Source organism: Agelaius phoeniceus, chromosome 16 (genome assembly GCF_051311805.1).
Source record: "Agelaius phoeniceus isolate bAgePho1 chromosome 16, bAgePho1.hap1, whole genome shotgun sequence".
NCBI classification, from domain to species: Eukaryota; Metazoa; Chordata; class Aves; order Passeriformes; family Icteridae; genus Agelaius; species Agelaius phoeniceus.
The window spans coordinates 1,287,118-1,301,613 of NC_135280.1; the positions used below are offsets into that span (position 1 = coordinate 1,287,118).

General features: G+C 49.7%; 1 protein-coding gene across 6 annotated transcripts in view; it reads right to left on the bottom strand.

Moving 5' to 3' along the window:
• Positions 1 to 14,496, bottom strand: part of TSC2 (TSC complex subunit 2) — a 33,818-nt gene that overhangs the window by 6,773 nt on the left and 12,549 nt on the right. Inside the window, exons 21-33 of one of the 6 annotated variants that reach the window (XM_077186672.1) lie at positions 14,234 to 14,368; positions 13,582 to 13,771; positions 13,113 to 13,206; positions 12,527 to 12,629; positions 11,820 to 11,914; positions 9,238 to 9,366; positions 7,185 to 7,349; positions 6,255 to 6,407; positions 5,984 to 6,096; positions 5,242 to 5,463; positions 4,340 to 4,555; positions 2,731 to 2,799; positions 510 to 670 (exon numbers count right to left, since the gene is read on the bottom strand). In XM_077186672.1, the coding sequence (XP_077042787.1) occupies positions 510 to 670; positions 2,731 to 2,799; positions 4,340 to 4,555; positions 5,242 to 5,463; positions 5,984 to 6,096; positions 6,255 to 6,407; positions 7,185 to 7,349; positions 9,238 to 9,366; positions 11,820 to 11,914; positions 12,527 to 12,629; positions 13,113 to 13,206; positions 13,582 to 13,771; positions 14,234 to 14,368 (1,845 nt within the window). Of the gene's footprint in view, positions 1 to 509; positions 671 to 2,730; positions 2,800 to 4,339; positions 4,556 to 5,241; positions 5,464 to 5,983; positions 6,097 to 6,254; positions 6,408 to 7,184; positions 7,350 to 9,237; positions 9,370 to 11,819; positions 11,915 to 12,526; positions 12,630 to 13,112; positions 13,207 to 13,581; positions 13,772 to 14,233; positions 14,369 to 14,496 lie in introns of all 6 variants that reach the window. The other 5 variants (XM_054643286.2, XM_077186675.1, XM_077186674.1 and 2 more) reach the window with 5 other exon arrangements.

Sequence of the window (14,496 nt, forward strand, 5' to 3'; positions counted from 1 at the left end):
TGTGCTGCGCAGAAAAAGGTACCCAGACTGTCTGTAACTCTTTGTCTCTATTATCTCGTATTGTCCTAATTCAAATTGTCCAAATTATTATTACTCTAATTGTATTACTATTTTTATAACCATTTTATTACTATTAAACTTTTAAAATTTTAAAAACAAGTGATTGGTGTTTTTCACACCATGGCTGCTCCAAGCCCCAGTGTCCAGCCTGGCCTCGGGCACTGCCAGGGATCCATGGCAGCCACAGCTGCTCTGGGCACCCTGTGCCAGGGCCTGCCCACCCTCCCGGGGAACGATTCCTTCCTTTTCCTGACAGCCAGAATAAAAGCTGACAACAGCAAGGCTCAAGGCACCCCAGCACTTCCAAGGAAAGGTGGATCGAGGTCCCCGATAAACAAGGATTTTCCCCTGAACGCCCCCAGTGCCATCAGCAATCAGTTTCTGAGGGTGCCATGAGGGAGTTCATGGCCAATCCCCCCCCGGCTGTCTCACCCTGGGCCTGTCCTTACCCTGCTGTACGAGTCCTGGCCTTTTCCAAACCTCTCCTCGCTCAGCACGTGCTCGGAACACGAGGTCTCCGCGTCCTCGCTCTCGGGGGACTCGGCGGGGGACTCGGCCTCCCTGAGCTCCATGTCGCCCGGGCTGCCCTCCTCCAGCACCACGGCCGATTCTAGGGAGACACGGGCACGGCGGCTGAGGAGAGGGACACGGGGAGAGGCCCCCATCTCTCCTCTCCTCTCCTCTCAAGCACCACCAGCCTTTTCCCTACGGGATCTCAACGGAAGGCCATGCCCAGTGAGTGCCCTGGCATCTCTTGGCACGTCAGACTCGCTCCTGGCTGCCCTTTTTTGCAGGGAATAAATCACCTCTCCCTCACAGCCTGCCTTGGGCCAAGAAGTGCAGCTGTTTTTTCCAATTTGTTGCTGATGGACAATAGGGCGCGGGATGAGGAAACGGGACCTTGGACGTGGGTTACCAGGACAGACAGGAACTACAGAGATGTAGGAAAGTACGGGATAAAAGCTCACTGGAGACATCAGCTCTCAAAGGGAGCTTTTCTTGTACTGAAATGCAATGCTCCCGAGCCTTGAGGCCTACAAGGAGATAAGAAATTTTCCTAGGAGCCATTTCCTTGCAGTTTGGCAGCTTTCCTAGAAGGCCACGGGAGAAGCAGAACAATTCAGCCCTGAACATGCGGAAGGACGAGAGCAGGGGTGACAGGGGCACCGGTGGCATCTGCTCAGACACACAGGGACTGGAACCACCACACTGACAAAAAAAGCTCCGTGGAAGCCCTGCCTACGTGGAGGGTTTAACCTTGGATGTGCTCCAGGCACTGACCACAGGGATGAGTCTGACCAAAGGCTCCTCCTGGCCTTGCTTTTTGTCCTGAGGAAAAGGCTGGAGAACAGGAGGCTTCCCATTATGCACACAAGGGACTGGAAGACCAATCTGAAAGGCCAAGATTTGTTTTCCAAAATAATAACAATGAAAGTAATAAAACCAAAAATTAGCACACACAAAAAATATAAAGAAAATCAGCAAAATTTAAAAAAAGTATACAAAGAAAAAAAATCACTAAAGCAGCTTTTCCTGGATTGATTTCAGCTCGCAGGACCAAAGTTATTTCAAAGAAGCAATTAAGAGTTAGCATTGCACACACAAACCTTCTAAAAATACAAAACAAACCAAAAGGAACCAAAACAACGTGCTGATCTGGTTAGCTGTCCAAGCCAGAACACACCTGCAGATACCCAGGGCTGCCAAGCTCCCCTCCTACACCACTGCCAAGATTGCTGGTGCTTTGAAACAACCCAAGCACTAATTATTCCTTAGGTGGGAAGAGAATAACAGGAACAGGGGGAAGTACAGAAAAATATTGAACTGCAGCAGCTTTGTGTTGCTTTGAGAGGCCTCTGACAGCAGCCAGCAGCAGCTCAGAACACCCCACTGCTCTGCTGGGAGTTTTCCAGTGAAGGAAAGAGGCAGAAAGACATTTGAACCCTCTAATTAAAATCACAAAGCATTGCAGGTTATCAAAGCAATGCAGGTGTTGTGCTCATAAGGTGTGTAATTTGATCTCCACTTCATTTAATTATGAAATAAATTTCACTGAAGTGGAGAAAGATTTTACGTTATTATAGAGCTTCTAAAAGGTAAAATTTAGCAGGTTTTCTGCTGAAATATATTTCTTTTTTTATTTAAAAAGCACTTAACCAGGCTCCATGCTGGCTGAACGTTATCCATATATGAAATATATACATATTATCAGCTGCTTTTATCTTTCTGTGCCCAATTCTGGCAGATCCCTGTGGGCTGAGCAGCTCCAAGGGGAGCCTGTCCTGCAGCACACGCTGCTCTCCTCACAGCTGGGAGCTTTTCCACTGGGCACAACACAAAGCCAATTGGAAAATGAAGCTGCAAATGAAGGATTAATTAATCCAGCCACGTTTTGACAGGTCATTTAACACTGGCCTCATGACTCACAAGCCACCCCAGCTAAAAGCAAAGTTGCTTTGAGGAACTGTCTGCACTTGCAAATGTTGGATCTGGCTTGGACTTCTTCATGCTAGTCAAGATCCCATTTGTTGAGAGTGATGAGACTGGGGACAGACAGGAGACATGGAAGGGGAAAATGAGGGATGAGGGACACATTTTCTATGAATCAGAGGTGTTCTTCTATGGCAATACTGTTTGGTTGGTTTTTTCCTTAAAGATATATAAATATACCTGCCCAGGATATGCTCCTGTGCAACTTCCCTTGACAACTGGACTGGTACATGGAAGAGAAAGAGGCCACTGCAAAGGGAAATCAAGTGAGCAGCTACATCAAAAGGAAGGAGAGACTATATGAAAAAAATATAAAAAAATTAAAAAGCACAGAGTTTAAAATGTAACCAAGAGCCTAGTTTAAAACAAACAAATAAATAAATGAAACAAAGGAAAGAACAAGCTGGGATAAGCTCACCAGATGCCAAAGGGATACTTTAAGGGCACAAGGTCTCAACACAAATAAGGAGGAATAAACACATCCAACAGTGCAGGCTCCAACTGCTCCCTTTGCAGAATGCATTTTGTGAGGCTTAGGAACAGAAAATCCCTTCCTGATATCCCAGCACACACAGGAATCCAGGCTGAGCCTTTCCTGACCTGCACAAGGTCACTTTCAAACCCACAGAAGACTCTGAGGAATCTGGGTAAAGACCCACAGAGGTTTAACCTCTAAAGGGGCAGAACAGGCATGTGACAGTGGGACAGCAAAACTTCCAGCCACTGCCCAGCCAGCCCCAGCAAGTCTGGTTAACAAGGATGGGGCCAAAATTACTCCCAGACTGGCACAGGAGTGGCATTCAGGTGGCATGGGCTCAGATCTCCACTTAGCTCCACATATCACAAATTTTTAGAGTCACAAAAGTGTTTATGGAGAATCATTTGTTTGTTTGTAAGAGGTGATAATTTGATTTTGGCTCCAATTTCGTGTTTACACGTTCTAAAATACTAAAACACACCCTGCCCTGCTTAGAACAAAGCTGAAAACTGGCAGTTTTACCAGATTTCCAGACAACCCATCCCATTTTCCCCAGCAAAGCCTGGTCTGCTGGTACCATTGCTCAATTCTGATGGTGCCTGCAGTGCTCAGAACCTCAGTGTTGGATATCACTGCTAAGAGCTTGAGCAGGGACTGCAGAAAGCTTTAAAATCTGCAGCTGTTGGTCAACACCAATGTCCCAACGTTAACAACTTTTTAAGAGGAACTAGCACCACATTAAATAGAGTGAAAATCCTTGGCCACTGTGTTAAAATCAAGCCAGCAAATGAAACTCGAGTGGTTCAACTGCAGGCTGACCAGTCTTTTTCAGAGGTGGGTAAATCCAAGAGGATTTGCATTCTGCTGTAAAAGCCAGAGGCAGCCCACTCCTCCTGGCTGGGTAGGGTTGGGACAGGCCATGCCCAGGAACCTGCAGCTCCGAGTGCCTGACACAGACTCCCAAACTGAAGACAAATGGAAATGGAAACACTGCATGGAAAGATCCATCCACAAGTGGGATGCCCAGATCAGCCCCAAACAAGTGGGAGAGGGAACGGATCCATGACTTTGCTCATTTTCATTTGGGGAACGCAGCAACCACGCGACTCCTCCAAAGCAGCTCCGTTACTGCCCCGTCCTCCTGTTCCCCCACGCGCCAGCAGAAGCAAGGAGGACGGGAAATTTTCACCTCTAGGGACAAGAACTGCTTCCCTTTCTCACTGCTGGCCCCCCCCTCGCTCCCAGCTGCTCTGGCAGCCCTGCAGGACCCAGCAGAGCCCGGAGCTGTCCCGCCCTGCCAGCAGCCCCCACCTGTGTTGGAGCGCTGCAGCAGCGAGGGCTTGGCCGTGCCCGTGGCCAGGCTGGAGGAGGGCACGGACAGGGATTTGTACAGGGCCGTCTCCCGGTGCTCCTTGAAGCGTTCTGCAGCCATCAGGGCGTTGGAGAGCTCCTGCAGGGGCATGTTGTTGATGTCTGAGGAGAAGGGGCTCAGCGGGTTCTCCAGGCTCATCAGCCAGCTCGTGTTGCCTGCACCACACAAGGGGGGAAGTGGTCAGTGCTGCCAGCCCTCCCACAGGTTACAGCTCCTGTTGGAAATGCTCACATTGTTCTGGAATTTGCAGGTAGAAAATCCAAACAGAGCAAGTTCTGGGCTCTTCAGCACAATGACTCAATTAATTTGCTACTCCCAGTGCTCTGCACTTCACCCCAAGCTCCTCAAAACCCACCCCTGGTAACTCACTGCTACAGCAGATTCCCAAAGCCATCCAACACACTCAGGTGTCCTAATTAACACCAGGTCAGTTATTTTCTCATGAAAAAGCTTTCGGTTGAAGCAGATAATTCCTGTTAATCTCGTGGAACATGTTGGTGTTCAAGCATTTTGACCTTGAACAGGTTGTTAATCCTTCCCTAAGAGCAAACACAACTGAGCTGCCCAGACTTGTGGCTGCCCCTGGATCCCTGGCAGTGCCCAGGCCAGGCTGGACAGGGCTTGGAGCAGCCTGGGACAGTGGGAGGTGTCCCTGCCATGGCAGGGGTGGCACTGGATGGGCTTTAGGATCCCTTCCAACCCAACCCATCCCATCCCACAGTTCTACAGTTTCAAAAGACAGTAAGCCACAGACAGATTCATTTACAACTAAATATGGATTTTTCTCCTTCCCCCAGGCTCCGGTCTCTCCCCAGGATCCACCCCACACTCAGGTACCCACCTGTGGGCCTGCGCACCAGGATCTCTGCCCAGCCCTGGGTCAGCAGTGGCACATAGGCAGCCAAGTTGGCCTTTTCCTTCTGCAGGGCTGTCTGTGGAGCAGGACTGGCCTTCTCTGGGCGGGCTGCAGCAGCAGGAGGGCCCTGTGTCCCTGGGGAAGTTGAGCCACTGGGAAAATGGGAGGCGGAGCTGTCTAAGGCACCAACACGTAAGGCATGACCACCTGGAAGGACAGAAACAGTCCAAGGGAGAGACACGCTTAGTTAGCCCCAAAAACATCTCAGGAATGAGGCTTTTAACCTCTTCTACCAGCTGCATACACAATATATTGGTTTTATTTCCCTTGTCATTACAATTATTATTATTACTATTATTTCATTTTAATTATTAAACTTGCTCTTCTCTCAATCCACAAATTTTCTTACTTTTCCCCTTCCAACTCTCTCCTCCATCTCCCTGTAGGGACAAAGTGAGCACCTGGGTGGGGCTTAGCTGCCAGCTGGGGCTAAACCACAAAGAGGATTTGATGTTCCATGTGTTCTTTATAAAGCAGTTTATGTGATCACCAAAGCTCTCCTGCAAAGAGAGGGAGGCGGGAGAAGCCCCACCACACCTAAAGCCAACAGCTCCTGCTACCTGCCCCTCATTAAACACCAGACAGCTCCAGATCTCTGATTAGCTCAGACACAGGAGGCACCTAGACCTTCAAGCTGTGGCAGGGAGAGCCCAGGATGAGAACTCACCCGACATGGATCGGACTCTGTTGCGGGAGCTCCTGCAAACCTGCTGCCCAGGCTGGGATTCCAGCTTGGCTGGAGCTTCCTTGGTCTGTCTCACTTGCAAAACAGGGTCTGAGCTGCAGGAAAGGAGATATTGGTGATGTTGAAGGAGGATTCAGCCATGCTGGACAAATAAAACATTCCTCTTATGCCAAGAGGAAGAACTACAAAGATGTAGCAGTGGTTTAGGTGACTTTGTCAGGTGGAGATTTCCAGGAACAGGAGCAACACCTACCTTGATTCTGGGGTGCTCTGGAATTCTCCAGAGTCCAGGCCAAGCAGGGACCTTGTCCCTGTTCCAACACTTGTAGTGATGGTCACCAGCTTGTTACCAACCAGCCAGGTCTTGGTCCTTCCTCCAGCCAGCAGAAACTCCCCCACGGGAGACCTGGGAACACATTTGGGATGAAGATTCCTCAGGAGGCAGAGAACAGAGCTGGTGCCATTAACCATAAAGGAGGTGCTGCCTGCTCTCCTTCTGTACACAGCATTTGTGCCACCCCCCTTGGCTGCCCACATCCCTGTTACCCATCAGGATGATGGATGAGCTGCTGCAGCACACTGGCATTATCCTGCAAGGGCATGGAGCAAAGCCCTGCTCCCACACCTTCAGGGCATCTCCTCCAGACAGGTCCTGGCTGAAGCAAAGGTTGCTTCTCTCCAGTGGATTTGACAGAACCATAGAATGGTTTGGGCTGGGAGGAACCCTAAAGTCCATCCAGTGCCACCCCCTGCCATGGCAGGGACACCTTCCACCATCCCAGGCTGCTCCAAGCCCCATTCAACTGCCCTGGTACACTTCCAAGGATGGGGCATCCTCTGGGAAATCCATTCCAGGGTCTCACCAACCTCACAGGAAAAAAAATCCCTCCCAGTATCCCACCTATCCCTGCCCTCTGGCAGTGGGAGCCATTCCCTGTGTCCTGTCCCTACACCTCTTGTCCCCAGTCCCTCTCCAGCTCTCTTGGAGCCCCTTCAGGCACAGGAAGGGGCTCTGAGACCTCACCACAGCCTTCCCATCTCCAGTCTTCCCTCATCTCCTCCTTTTTAGCCAAGATTTTATCAGTGAGGAAAGGCTTCAGAGCCTGAGCCTGCCAGAATCCCAACATTTTCCCACCAATAAAGTGGAACATGAACCTGAATGCCACCCGTGTCCCTGACTGACCTCTTGGGCACAGCGGTGAAGTTGGAGAAGACGTATCGAGCCATCATGTCCAGGCAGGTCTCTGTCAGCTCCAGGTGCAGGTTTTTCAAGTTGTCATCAGCCTGGGCCATGGAGTTTTCATCTGCAGAGCCCAGGCTGGAGCTGGTGATGGACGTTTGGATGCGGCTGGAAGAGAAAGTCCCCGGGTGCCCGATGAGACGGCACCACGTCCCCGTCCCCACAGGTGGTGGGATGCAGCCCCTGCTGTGCATGCACGTGCCAGCCAGCACACCCAGGCCTTGGGAAACAGATTTTGGGATCAGCCTCGTGCTGTGCTTCCCAGGCTGTCCTTGCAGGAAGTGGATTTTCTCTGGAAAGCCTGCAGTGCCAGCTGGCCAGGCCAGCAGCGCTCTCTGACGTTGGTGGCCCATGGGCAAGTGCACCAAGCAAGGAGAGAGTGGCAGCTTTGAGCTCCTAATCTATGCTGAGGGCAAGCATCCCATGACCAGCACCAGCTTCCCAGGCAGCAGGTTGCCCATGAGCCAGAAACTGGGGCACTCCACACCTCACTTTCCAATCCTGTGGTTTGCTGTTTTCTCTGTTGCATCTCTTCCGTATATTGGTTTTTTCCCCTCCAAATTCAATAGCTACGTAAAACCTAATTTAACTTGAAATAGGAAAAAACATTGCACTCTGAACAGGAAATTGGCACAAGAAGAGAGAGAAGGTCTGCCTTCAAATCAGCCAAATCAGCCAAGCAGTTTAAAAGCATTTCTGTTTTAGGGCTGGACTGCAATATTCTATAAAGACAATTCCTTATGTCATTGTAATACAAACTAAGCTGAGGCACAGCCAAAATTGTTATCATGTGGCAACAACTTCTTTGGCTTCATTAAGGGCAATTATCTGAACTTTTCGTTGCTACCCTTTACATATCAAAGCAAGAGAAGAAAATTGCCTCATGATTAATGGGGAAATCAGAGAATCCTGGAAGGGTTTGGGTTCAAAGGGACCTCAAAGCCCATCCAGTGCCACCTCTGCCATGGCAGGGACACCTCCACTGTCCCAGGCTGCTCCAGCCTGGCCTTGGGCACTGCCAGGGATCCAGGGGCAGCCCCAGCTGCTCTGGGCACCTGTGCCAGGGCCTGCCCACCCTGCCAGGGAAGGATTTCTCCCATAACATGAAGTGTCAGAACTATAATTGCAATTCAGTCACTTCAGCCTCTCTCCCCCAGACACCACATAGAGCCAAAAATTAAAAAAAAAAAACCCAAATCAAGTTCCACTGACAGCAATCTTACAGGTTAAGGCACAAATCTTCAGGTTCAGCAGTTTAACACTAAAGGGAAGTGATCTAGAAATATGGTTTAAAAACTGGTATCAATTATTTCACTTCTTTCATTGGAGCAGATCAATGCTTGCCATCAAAACCTGTCAGTCAATCAAATCAATCTCTGAAATCAAATCTTGTTTTCCTTAGTTGTGAAAGCAACAATTCATATGGGCTGAGCACAACCCTCACTGCTCTCTGGAAAGACAAATCCAGGTTTTTCATGGCATCATTCTTGAGACCAGGACACTTCACCAGCTCCTTCAGAAGAACAAATCCTAAACTGAGGCCAGAACTAGACTGGAAGGAGGGCTCTCCATGACTTTGCAGAGCTTCCAAAGCCTCTCCTGAATCAAACCCCTGCTTGAGAGGCTCAAGTTTTAGTGAGCTGTACCCAGGATTCTCACTTGTGCAGAATGCAACCTTTTTCCTTTTTCTGTGTGTGGGTTTGTTTGGGTTTTTTTTCCCCCTTCACTACCTTTACTTTGAAAATAGAATCCTTGATTGCCAAAGCACCAGAGAACGTGGCAAGGTGAGCACAGACACCCAGGGTGTGACGTGGCCTTGGGAAGCCTCGGGATGCTTTCCCAAAACCCTCGCCCGTGCCTGAGGCTGGTTTTTGATGGGATAATCAAGTCATGCAAGCATCCCACATGCAAATCCACCCTGCCTCCACCCACCCTTGCAGCAAAACCTCCAAGGGCCCAGCTGCTCTTGGATTGTCCCCATCCAAAGTGCCTCTACCTGCGGACCACATGTTCAGACACACTGATGCTGCGGGATCGGAAGGCATCAACTGCAGAGGGTTCTTTCAGCTCTTTCACTGGAGGAGAGTTATTCAAGCCTTGCTTTGCATTTTTGGCTAGTCTTAAACTACTATGTGGAGAAGCACCAAGCCCCAAAAGAGGTCACAGAAGGGAGGAAACCATTGTAGGGATGTAGGTTGAAAGGTCACAGTCACAGGGTCAATATTGGGGGATCCCGGAGGGTGATGGAAAATAAAACAAATGCCAAAAAAAAAAAAAAAAAGGGAAACAAAAATTAAAACATACAAACAAGCAGAGCTGAAAGCTTTAAAAAGACAAACCACATTTTGAAAACAAGATTTTAAATGTGCTACAAAACAAATGAAATTAGTACAAGTTAAAAGAAAAAAACTGGTTGAAATGAGAGTTGGAATACTGGGCTGTTCAGCAAAGGCAAGGGCACCTGAGGGCTCCCTGGCACAAATTCCTCAAGGCTGAGGAGATTTGTGCACTTCAACCCCCTCTTGTGTTGTCCCAACTCACCATGGCTCAACACCTGAGGGCCTCCACAGATCCTAAAATGCTTTACCTGGACTAGGTTGCAGCAGTTTTTAATAAGAGACAGGGACCATGACACCCATCTCTGTCCTCACTGAGCCTGGCTCAAAGCTGAGCTTTCCCCCAAGTCACAGCACACCCAGGGCCTCTCAGAGGTGTCCCTTAGCCCACCTCGAGGCCCTGGGGACCCTGACCCCCTGCTCCAGACCCTGCCACACTGCAGGGCCAACAAACGCCCCTGGGGATGCTCCTGTGCCGCCCCAGCTGCCTCAGCCCAGGCTCCAGGGAACCCCCTGGGCTCTGGGCTGGCACAGAAAGGAAATTACTGTGCACACCAGCAAGTACCAGGAACACGTGGGAGATGACAGCAATTAAGATCCAAGAGGCACTTTAATTAGTCACTGAGATGCACACCAGGCTGCCAGGCTCGGGGCTAATTTGGGCAGAACAGTTGGTCCAGCAGCTCCCATCCCCAGGGATAAAATGCAGGCACTAATTTACCCCTTCTGGCTCTTTCCAAACACAATTTGTCTGCCATCCTCATCTCTGTGAGCTCTTACATCTCAGATTGCCACCTGGAGGGATCAGAATTTCTTTGTCCTTCTCCCAGCAACCTCTCCCAGATCACTTTTGGCCACAACTGCTGCAGAGAGCACAGGCTCATGCTCAGGGACCATCCCCTACATCAACACCAGGACCCCCAGCAGCCCTAGGAGCTGCTGGGATCGTTATCCCTTGGAACACCCAGCACCTCAGCTATGGCAGGGAAACATTCTTTGGGCTTCAGGACTGAAAACCAGGCCCAGAAACGTCTCAGGAAGGAAACTGGAATCTGCTCCAGGCCTTTCCTCTGTGCCCTGGCCAGAATCCATGCTCAGCCAGGCCCAGAGGCAGTGGCATCCTGCTATTGCAGTGCTTTGGGCACTGCCTGAGTACAGCCACAGTCCTCAGCAGAGATCTCTGTGGAAAGTGATCCAGCAAAAGCCTTTAGAGACAGTAGTATTCCAACCTGGTAGAATTTAACAGGGTTTTTTAGGGGGAAAGAAAAAAAAAAAAAAGATTAGTTGGAATTCTAACTGGAGAGATGAGTGTCAAAAGCCTTCTCTTCCAAGTTTCTGGATGAAAGAGGAGGAGATGGGAGAGATGAAACACAACACAAGGCTCACAGCTGCAGCAGCAGGGCAGGGATGGTGTTTCTGCATTGCAAGACTCTGCTGCAGCCTTGCAGGTGAAGTAGAGGCACTTTCCCCAGGGCTCAGATGCCACCATGTGCTCACTGCTCACAACACTGAAGCAAGTTAAGTGAACCAATTTAGGTAATCCCTGAAGGTAAAAGGACATTGGAGAAACCCTGAACGCCTTCCAAGGAATATCTTACTCTCCTGGCAAATGTTACTTTGAATGACTGCTGGCAAGAAAGGCTCTGACTTCTGAAGGCTTTGCTTAAAACTGTCATGATGGCTTCAAAATTCAAAAAATAAAAAAGGGATTGGGACATCCAGACAGACAGAAAGCAGCTGTCTGCCAGCCAGTGCACTGACCTGGCTGGGAACACCATGGAAAAACACAGTACTGGTTCTATAATTTATCCAGGTCGTTGATCACAACCATTTCTCTGGCAATCATCTGAAAATGACTCGTTACAGATCAATCATCAAAAGGAGTTCACACAATCCACATGAACACGGGGTTCTGTTATCTCTGGTATCACCCTCTTCTCTCATCTCTGGTAACACTGCACTGACACGCCCCAACCTGACACAAGCGTTGATTTTCAGAAGGGAGCACCAAAAAGGCTGCCCAGGCCTGCAGGACAGGCAGTGCTGCCTCAGCTGCCCCACCAGGCTGCCAGCCTGGCTGGATCCCAGCCTCTCACCAACCTCGTTTGTCTTTGACCTAAAGAGGTTTACTTTGCTTGCTTACTGCACTGCCAGATGGGGATCGGTATCCAGGGACACGCAGGGCAGGGCGTGAGCACCAGAGCAGGGACACCAAACCCTGCTGGGGGCCAAGAGAATTTACCTCTTTGGCCTCTCATTGAGGCTGGTGCTGCGAGCCCTGAAGCTGTCCTTCTCTGGGGTGTCATCAAAGGACAGGAGCACGTTGGAGCGCAGGCCCTGTGGCGGGGAAAGAGGAGACAACGTGAACAACGCGCAGCTCAAAATCTGCAACTCAAAATCTGCAGCTCAAAATCTGCAACTCAAAATCTGCATCTCAAAATCTGCAGCTCAAAGTCTGCATCTCAAAATCTGCAGCTCAAAGTCTGCAGCTCAAAATCTGCAGCTCAAAATCTGCAGCTCAAAATCTGCAGCTCAAAATCCGCAGCTCAGAATGTGCAATTCAAAATCTGCAGCTCAAAATCTGCAGCTCAAAATCTGCAGCTCAAAATCCGCAGCTCAAAATCCACAACTCTAAATCCGCAACTCTAAATCCGCAACTCTAAATCCGCAACTCTAAATCCGCAACTCTAAATCCGCAACTCTAAATCCGCAACTCTAAATCTGCATCCCAAAATCTGCAACTCAAAATCTGCATCTCAAAATCTGCATCTCAAAATCTGCATCTCAAAGTCCGCATCTCAAAATCTGCAACTCAAAGCACGAGAGCTCACAGAGATGCTGACAGGAAAACCAGAATTCTGCTGGCTTCAAACAGAACCTTCCAAGATGTCAGCTCAGTTTGGATCAGCCGGGTCTCCTGAGTGCTGCTGGGCTGGGCAGTGCCATTACCTTGGTGATGTAGGGGACAAAGTCCTTGCGGAAGGGCAGGCGGCAGCGGATGAACCACATGGCGATCACATGGTGGGCCAGGCAAACGATGTACTGGTTAAACCTGCACAGCAGAGACACCCACAGCTCAGTGTGCACTGCTCAGCCCGGCACACTGAGCTGCTCCTTCACCTACTCAAAGTGTAAAGGAAAAAAAAAACAACTCAAAAATTCTGTTCAAGAAAAACAGGTTTTTGTCCGAGGTGATGATATCCTAGAATTGTATCATTGAATTACAGAATGGTTTGGGTGGGAAGGGATCTTGGACTTTATCCAGTTCCACCTTCCACTATCCCAGATTGCTCCAAGCCCTGTCCAGCCTGGCCTTGGACACTTCCAGGGATCCAGGGGCAGCCACAGCTTCTCTGGGCACCCTGTGCCAGGGCCTGCCCACCCTCACAGGGCAGAAATACCCCTTCTTCAGGAAAAGCCTGGTGACACCAAAATGAGCAACAGCCTATGGATAACCTTGAGCCAAAACCTACAAGTACAGGCTTTCCAAGCTCTCAGTTCCACAGATGAGAGAAGCACATTGCTGTGGCCTTACTTGGAGGGGTTGGTGTAGGGCAGGGAGATGGCGAAGACGCTGGCGTACTGCTCTGCCGCGAAGTTCCGGTACAGGTGAGGCAGCCTGGCCAGAGCTGCAAGAGTCCAACAGCAAAACCAGCACAGGTGAGCCCTCAACACACCCCTTCAACACAACCCTTCAACATCCTAACTCAGTTTAATTTCTAGATTTTTGGTTTTTTTCTGAATGATTAGTGACGTGGAAGTTAAATCATGTCATGCAAGAAGAAAGCAGCTCGTATTTCCATATGGCTGCACAACACAGAGTGTGTTTCTTTCTTCAGAGCAAGAGCTTCATACAGAAAACTTGTAACAAATGAGGTGATTCAACATATATAACCTGAGCAAGGGCATCACAGTGCATTCCATATGACCAACACCATCAAACCCCCCCATTCCACACAAAACCCACAACTACAGAAACTGAAAAGAAGAACATCACGACTTACTTGACAGAAATTCCAGCAGAGGGATTGCCATGTTGGCCGTGGCAGAAATGTGGGTGAGTTTGACAATGAGGACGGGCAGTGCCTTGATGATGATGTCTGGCATCTCCACGCTGCAGACTGACAGTGCCACCACGCACTGGTTGGCACAGCGGTAGATGAGCCCGTGCTCCAGGCAGTACACAATCTCTCGCTGGAGAGCAGGGAAACACTCAGCACACCAAAGAAGACCCTGACACCACCCCCTGGCTCCTGGCAGCACCCCAGAACACCCTGCAAGGTACCCCTGCTGCAAGGTACCCCTGCTGCAAGGCTGGCTGACACAGCTGAGTGCTAACACTGAGCTTTCAATAATGCTGCAGATACCCCAGGCCAAACTCTTATCAGGGAACTCAAATCAAGTAGGTAGTTGAGACTTAAAGTTCCTGATTTAACAGAAATTTTGTGTTTATAAGAGGGTAGAATCACTCAGTGACCTATGTGGGGGGAAAGGTGAGGAGTGAACCCACAGTTAATCCTACATGGAGTCACCAAAGTATTTTCTCACCCACAGCAAAGGGCAGCGTTACCTTGCACTCCTGTCTCCTAACCAGCTCCCAGGCTAAACCATGCTGTACAGGCTCTGCCCTCCCTGCAGCCTCCCATCTCCCCACACCTGCTTGGCTTTGTCCAGGTAGTTGTGGTAAGATATCAGCGCTGTCAGCACGGGGACCACAGCCAGGTGCAGATCCGTGCGGGAAAAGCCTTCGGGGGTCCCGTGGAGCCTGTCCGTGGTCTTCTTGTCTGTGAGCTGAATCACACAGCCAGTCAGGGCACCTCTCACTAAAACACCCTCTGAAAGGCACTGCCCACAGCTCCCCAAGACCTGTATATACATATATCCATATACATGCATTAAAACAAACAGTTATTACCTAT